This window comes from Lupinus angustifolius, chromosome LG13, assembly GCF_001865875.1.
Source record: "Lupinus angustifolius cultivar Tanjil chromosome LG13, LupAngTanjil_v1.0, whole genome shotgun sequence".
Classification (NCBI taxonomy): domain Eukaryota; kingdom Viridiplantae; phylum Streptophyta; class Magnoliopsida; order Fabales; family Fabaceae; genus Lupinus; species Lupinus angustifolius.
This window is the reverse complement of record NC_032021.1, coordinates 8109494-8117148: the sequence shown is the minus strand read 5'-3', so window position 1 is coordinate 8117148 and position 7655 is coordinate 8109494. Positions and strand designations below refer to the sequence as shown.

The 7655-nt window shown below is 31.2% G+C and overlaps 1 protein-coding gene across 1 annotated transcript; it reads left to right on the top strand.

Annotated features, from left to right (window-relative positions):
- Window positions 221-7120, top strand: LOC109363393 (probable methyltransferase PMT16). The gene is made up of 6 exons (XM_019609643.1): window positions 221-1025; window positions 5009-5219; window positions 5341-5641; window positions 5741-6133; window positions 6228-6305; window positions 6645-7120. The coding sequence occupies exons 1-6, from the start codon at window positions 348-350 to the stop codon at window positions 6874-6876; spliced, it is 1893 nt and encodes a 630-aa protein (XP_019465188.1). The 5' UTR covers window positions 221-347; the 3' UTR covers window positions 6877-7120.

The following is a 7655-nucleotide window of genomic DNA, read 5'->3' as shown; positions in this document are numbered from 1 at the left end:
TCACACTCGAGGGTTCGATTCCTATAAGTAACATTTATTTAGAATGACAGCTATAAACCTCAAGATAAATTAATTACTTACAAAAATAGTGAAGTAAAACTTTTGATAATACCAAAAAATCTACAAATAACATTAATTAATTATTATCCCTAATTCACACCACAGCCTAAGCACATCCATTGGGGGAACTCAACACAAACACCCCTACTTGTCTTTTTCTTATTACTGAATCGTCACACGAGCATTTCATCGAACATCCCCAAACCCACAATATATCCACATATTCATTTTCACTCTTCACCATCAATAAACTCTCCTATTAAACCACCAGCAGCAGCACCACCGCAATGGCCGGCGGTGACTCTACTCCACCCTACCACCCCACCGCCAAAACCTTCAAACCCTCTTCATTCTTCAACCTCGCCAAGAAAACCAATCTCTACTCCCTCCTCGCCTTACTCTGCATCATCTCCTACCTCTTCGGCGCGTACCAAACCACCACTCCCACCTCCACCACCACCAAAACCCAATCCACAAAATGCCCCCAAACCACCGTCACCTCCACCACCCACTTAGATTTCATCTCCCACCACAACGCAACCACAACAACAACCACCACCTCTAAGCAATACCCTCCCTGCGCCATAAAATACAGCGAATACACACCCTGCGAGGACCACGACCGTTCTCTAAGATTTTCCCGCAAAAACATGATATACAGAGAACGACACTGCCCGGAGAAGAATGAACTCTTTAAATGCCGCATACCTGCGCCGCACGGGTACAGAAACCCGTTTCCGTGGCCGGAAAGTAGGGATTTGGCGTGGTATGCGAACGTGCCTCACCGTGAGCTGACGGTAGAGAAGGCGGTGCAGAACTGGATACGGTTTGACGGTGACCGGTTTAGGTTCCCCGGTGGTGGGACGATGTTTCCGTTGGGAGCTGATAAATATATTGATGATATTGGAAAGTTGATTAATCTCAGAGATGGTTCTATTAGAACCGCTGTTGATACTGGATGTGGAGTATGTTATCCTTTTCTCTTTACCACAGTTACTATTCTTACATATATGTCATTCCATTCTGATATCTTGATTGAAAAAATATACTCAAATTAAATGTTTGAAAAAATATACTCAAATTAAAAGTTTAAAAATATATATCCAAAATAAAAATTTAATTATTAAATATTTTTTCATCTCATACAATCGAGTAACACATCTCTTATACAATGGAAAATTCCTTAATAACTTTAAATTTATTACACTTAAAATCGTACGATTTTTAATCTAATAATATAAGTTTAATACTTATATATTAATAATATAAGTGTTTTCTATATTGTAAGCAAATTATTTCATTTATTTTGTAATTATTATTGATTCTCAAATAAAAGTAATACAAATTAATAGTGAAGTATATAATAATAATGCATAAATTTTAAACACCTAATATTATCTGCAACAAACAACTCATTCGTCTAAGAGAATAAATATAAAAGTATATTTGTTGTGACATCTGATTATTTAAATTATCACATGTTAACAATTGTTTATTTAATTTTTAGAAATATTTTTTAAAAATGATTATATAATATATATCATAATTTCATTAGCAGAAGGAAATATATCAATTATTAATAAATAAAATATTATCTAAAATTTTTATAAGTGATTAAGAAGAATGTTATTATATTAATATATATTACTTTTAACTTAGTTTATCATCTAACTTTATTTATGTATTTTTAGTAAATTTATGATTTGGCTATGTAACTCCTCTGGAAGTTGAGATCACGTGCCGATAGGCATTCAACATTATTGCATCATCATTTTGAAAAAATAAATATGAGTTTTCATTATTTAATATCAATCTTATGAAATTCAAGCTGGACATAAAATGGGAAGATATCATGTATTAGATTATCAGGTTTAAATGGTTACCGTTTTTGGTTGGAAGAAATGATTTATTATATAACTAATATTTTTTGTCAAAATATATAATTATATATAGATATAAAATTTTATATAATTAATAATTATGTATAATTATATTATATTAACATCTCTCATTCTTTTTTTAGACGGAAGTAAAATGAAATATTAGAGTAACATTCTGTTTTTTCTAAATTTGAAGTGAAGTGTCTGATTCACTTCCCATATTATTATGGTTTAATAAGATTTAACATGAACACTATTTAATGTATGAATGATGTTGAAGCTCACACTATCAATATATATGTTAGTCTTAAACATAATACATAAGAATAATACATTCATTATAAACAAAACTTAATATTAACAATATTTTTTTATTCTTTTATCACTACTTTTAGGACAATAGTAAGTAGTAACTTGTTTACATCGTTTTCGCCCACATTTTACTGCTAATAACTGACGCGATTATGCGTTATATCTTGCATATAATTTACTAATTTCGGACTTTTGATATACTATTTAAGTTAGGAAAAGGACATAAAACTGGTTCTGATCGTAGCCTTTAGGGTCTTCAACATAGTACCATGAAAAATCCTACATCCTGGACTGGAGTTTATATATATAAAAAGGCCGTATGAGCTGTAACTTCATTAATTAATGCATAAGTATACTCACTATTGAAGTAATGAAATCATTTATTTTATATATAAAAAATGTTGAATTTATATAGATTCCATAACTGTGATTGAGAGGGTGTTTGTTATTAATTAGGGGAGGCACTTTGGATATTTTCCCAAAGGCATGTCTAATGTTTGTTTCTCTCACATCAATTTTTTCATTTGTTATTCTCAAAGAATGGGTCCATAACAAATTAACTGGCCAAGTCTAGCCTTTCATAATATACAAAGGAGTAATAATGATTCCCATGTTTATTTTCCGTTTTAGTATTTAGTTGGGAACTTTCCATGGGTTAAGTTTTGACTGACAGATGGTGGAAAAGATTTTTACATGGTCATTGCATTATATCATTGTTTTATTTTTATTTAAAAGTAAATAATGATTCAAAATAAATGATGAATGAATAGTTAAAAACTCTTACACTATTAGTACATACATATTTTCTCTTTTAAGTTTTTCTATAGGTCCAATATTAGAGGAATATAATTAAGTATTGTTTCTGTGTTTCTTACTTTCTTTTGCATAATTTGGGCCATTCATCATCAAGGAACATGGAAAAAACATTGGAAGGTGTACGATAAGTGTGTAATATCTATATAATATAAAGATTTATGCATAGTCAGTATGTTATCCATCATTTATTCATTTTTATTATTTTTATTTAAGAGTCAAAGATGATTAAAAATGAACAGTGGATAATGCAATAATAATATAAAAACTTTTACTACATGTTACATACATCTTTTTCTTTTATTTTTGTTGCAGTAGAACAGTGTCTAAGAATCTTGTACCCAAAAAATAAGAACTGTGCCTAAGAACCTTGCATCAACATGGATGAATTTTATAAAGGATGATCAAATCTTCATATGAAAACTGGTAATTTTTCTAGTAAAAGAAAAGCAGAGTAGATGTATTCCCTGGTTCAATGGGATACGGCATTATTATTATAACTAACTAGTTGTCGTCCTAGAATTCAAGGTTATATTTTTTTGTTAATTGTGAACATTGAATAATGAAAGTCAAGCTGTAACTCTAGTTGAAGTAAAAGTGTAATGTATATTCACTGTTATTATAAAATATTTATATATAGTTAATATATCATTTATTATTTATTTATATTATTTTTTTTTAAAATAAAAATAAATAGTGAATGATGAATTGATAATGTATAAAACTTTCAGAGGATCACTATATATACATATTTCTTAATCTAACTGATAGAAAAATATGAAATACTTAATTCATCATGGTTGATTATTTTATTTTCTAGATTCTTTTTTTCATATCCTAACTAACAGTGTTGTTATAACCATTTCATAATGGTGGGTTTAACCAATATACCAGTGAACCGGTTTCAATACCGATTTGGTATAATAATTATATCAATCATGTAATTATATCAGTTAAAACTGGTCAAAATCGGTCATATCAGCCGGTTTTTAATTGAATTGTACCGGTCATACCAGCCGGTTTTTATTTAAAATTAATTTTTTATTGAAATAAAAAATATATTGGTTTTTTATTGATTTTTCAACACTAATATTAATATATTATAAATATATATATTTAATTTCGTTGGTATATAGTTTAATTAGTAAACCACATGTTGAAACTACTGTACCACTCATAACACTCCTAACTAGGAATTTGTCTGATCAGTATCTAATAAAGAATAAGGATAGGAATATTTTATTTTAACAATCTCTTATAAGACACACTTGGTCTCATCATACAAAGATTTGTGATACATTGGCTGAATAAATTAATATTGCTAAAAATATGTAGTGGCTCCAAAAAAGGATGAAAAAGAGTAGAAGTTCAAAAACAATTCAAAATAATATTATCTTGAACAAGCTTCCCTCTTAACTTTAGCAATTTTTGATTGTGTAGATTCTTTGATGAATCCTAATCATAGAAAATCCTTATAGTTAATTTGAATTTATATATCTATATGTGGTTTTCACAAGACATTGCACAAAAGATTCTTAACGAACTTCATTTTAAGCTTTTATGTGAAAAATATGAAGAAAAGAGATCCTTTTTTCATTATCTTAAATATTGAGTTTCTCCATAATCCACACATAGATTTTGTGTTTAATTCAAGCAACTAGTGATTTAAATTGTAGTTACTGTTGTGATTGTAGTTAATGTGATTGTGGTCATTGCGATGTATATTGTGACGTGAATTATTTTGTGTTAAAAATTATTTTTGAATTTGATGCAGTTCAAATATAGTCCGATGTGGTTGTGCAGCAGCCTGATATAACTATATTGTAATTCAGTATCACACCATAATTGCGCGGTGTAATGTGGTTGGGACGATGGAAAATTTAAATCACTGCAACTATATAATAGGCCAATATCAATGTTTTGCTAAACCTACAATCATGCAGGTCGCTAGTTGGGGAGCGTATCTTCTATCACGTGGCATATTAACAGTGTCAATTGCACCAAGGGACACTCATGAAGCACAAGTTCAGTTTGCTCTTGAGAGAGGAGTTCCTGCAATAATAGGTGTTCTAGCCTCTAAGAGGCTCCCTTTTCCTTCTAGAGCTTTCGACATGGCACATTGCTCTCGCTGCCTCATTCCATGGGGCGAAAATGGTATTCCCACTCACCAGATATCAACTACTGTTGTTGCCAGTAATTTTAAATTGTGATTGCGGTCGCGATTACGGTTGTAATTACTATAACTTGTGCCAACTCTATTCACTTGTTGAACCAGATGGACTTTGGCTAAATGAAGTTGATAGAATTCTGCGCCCTGGTGGGTATTGGATTCTATCTGGTCCACCAATCCGTTGGAAGAAATATTGGAAAGGATGGGAAAGAACAAAGGAGGATTTGAATGAAGAGCAGACCAAAATAGAGAAGGTAGCTGAAAGCTTGTGCTGGAACAAGATAGAGGAAAATGGTGACATTGCTATTTGGCAGAAACCGAAAAACCATTTAGTTTGCGAAACCAACTGGAACCTCTCACAAAAAAGGCCTTTCTGCCAAACGCAGAATAACCCTGACAAGGCCTGGTTTGTGCTTCATTTTCCTAAGTTCCCTGTGTTTGTTTGATTTCTGTTATGTAATGCATTTTGCATCTGTTTAATGTTAATTTCGGTCACTTTCTTCAGGTACACGGATATGCAAACATGTTTGAATCCTCTGCCTGAAGTGTCTAACAAAGATGAAACTGCAGGAGGGGCATTGGAGAATTGGCCTAAGAGAGTTAAAGCCACCCCACCAAGGATTTATAAAGGGACCATAAAAGGGGTTACTCCTGAAACTTTCACAAAGGATAATAAGCAGTGGAAGAAAAGGGTGTCATATTATAAGAATGTTAACAATCAACTAGGACAAGCCGGGCGATACCGCAATCTTTTAGACATGAATGCTTACTTGGGTGGATTTGCTGCTGCACTAGTTGATTATCCTGTTTGGGTCATGAATGTGGTTCCTGTTCAGGCCAAGGTTAACACACTTGGAGCAATATATGAAAGGGGATTGATTGGAACTTACCATGATTGGTCAGATCAATATTCTCTTTCTTTTTAAATCCTCTTTTTTTGGTGAACTTTTCTTTCTTTTCTAAAATGCTCATGGTCTTTCATTCTGTTGCAGGTGTGAAGCAATGTCTACTTATCCTAGAACTTATGACTTAATTCATGCTGATTCATTGTTCAGCCTTTACAGTCACAAGTATGCTTCTATTTTGCTCACAAGTTTTTATTTTCAAGGCAATGTTTGAGTGAATGATTACAAAATCTAGAAATACTAAGCCATTAAAACAAACCAAGAAGATTTAATACACATTCTAAATGATTTTTTGGAAACAATAATAAACTGTCTATACTAATATTTTCTATACTAACATGATACTTAGCTTAGTGCATTTTGTTATATAACTTGGAAATGTAAGTACTCACTACTTTCTACTGATCTTAGAAGTTATAAGGGCATTTGATTATTTGAAATATTTGATACAGTTCAAAAGATTCAAGCCTTCTAAAATATGATTAACATGTTTTCTTCTTGTAGATGTGAATTGGAAAACATTTTGATAGAAATGGATAGGATTCTTAGACCTGAAGGAAGTGTAATAATCAGAGATGATGTTGATATATTGATAAAAGTAAAAAATATAATCAATGGCATGGATTGGGACAGTCAAATTGTGGACCATGAAGATGGGCCTCTTGAAAGGGTGAAACTTTTATTTGCTGTGAAGAAATATTGGACAGCTCCTGCATCTTCTAACCAGAATAGTTAAACACTTTTAGTCTTTTAGAGCCTCTTTTCTTTTAGTTTTTCTCTTCTACTGTTTTTGTCTTCATTTTCCTCTTCTGTTTTTTGTTATTCTTTTGTGTTTGATTACTTTAATTTCTTGGGGGCTTGTGTTAGCAAATTTGTTGAATGCAAATTCAGTTTAATTGTGCATAACACCGAATTCAGGGTAACCATTGTCATGTTTTTCTCAAGAATCAAGTGTTAATCTGTAATGATTTTCATAGGCATTAACTTATAAGTACCAGTCAATATCCTGATATAATTATCTCCAAAGTGAATAAACCTAAAAGTAAAGCTAGTTGCTATGTGCACAAATCATATAAGCAAGAACTTTTGAGAAAGAAAGTTACTTCAATAAATAAAAAAGTTGTAGATTGATTTTTATTTAAGAAATCCTTACACACTTCCATATATAAACTCATAAGACAATTGCAAAAGGCAAAGTACATATGGGCATGTGTGTACATGCTCTGATGTTAAATGACGAGTCAGTTACTAATAATCATAATATACCAGACATAAAATCTAGTTAATATAAAAAGAATTCACTATTTCATAATTTTATTTACTAGTTAGAACTAAACTCTACCAATGAAATAAGTCAACAGAGCTTAAATTATAGCAGTTCACGTGGATTGTTAAAAGTTAGAAGATATGTGCATGTCCTTTTTTATGGATACTGGATAGTAGATAGAACATAGGTCAGTGTTAACATTGGTCAATAATATTAGCTACGCAAACATCAACATTTTTTAACAAAGT

Coding starts and splice junctions, on each gene's coding strand:
- LOC109363393 (XM_019609643.1), top strand. CDS start 348: ATGGCCGGCGGTGACTCTACTCCACCCTACCACCCCACCGCCAAAACC. Junction 6,134..6,227: donor ATTGGAACTTACCATGATTG/GTCAGATCAATA, acceptor ATTCTGTTGCAG/GTGTGAAGCAATGTCTACTT. Junction 6,306..6,644: donor TTCAGCCTTTACAGTCACAA/GTATGCTTCTAT, acceptor TTCTTCTTGTAG/ATGTGAATTGGAAAACATTT.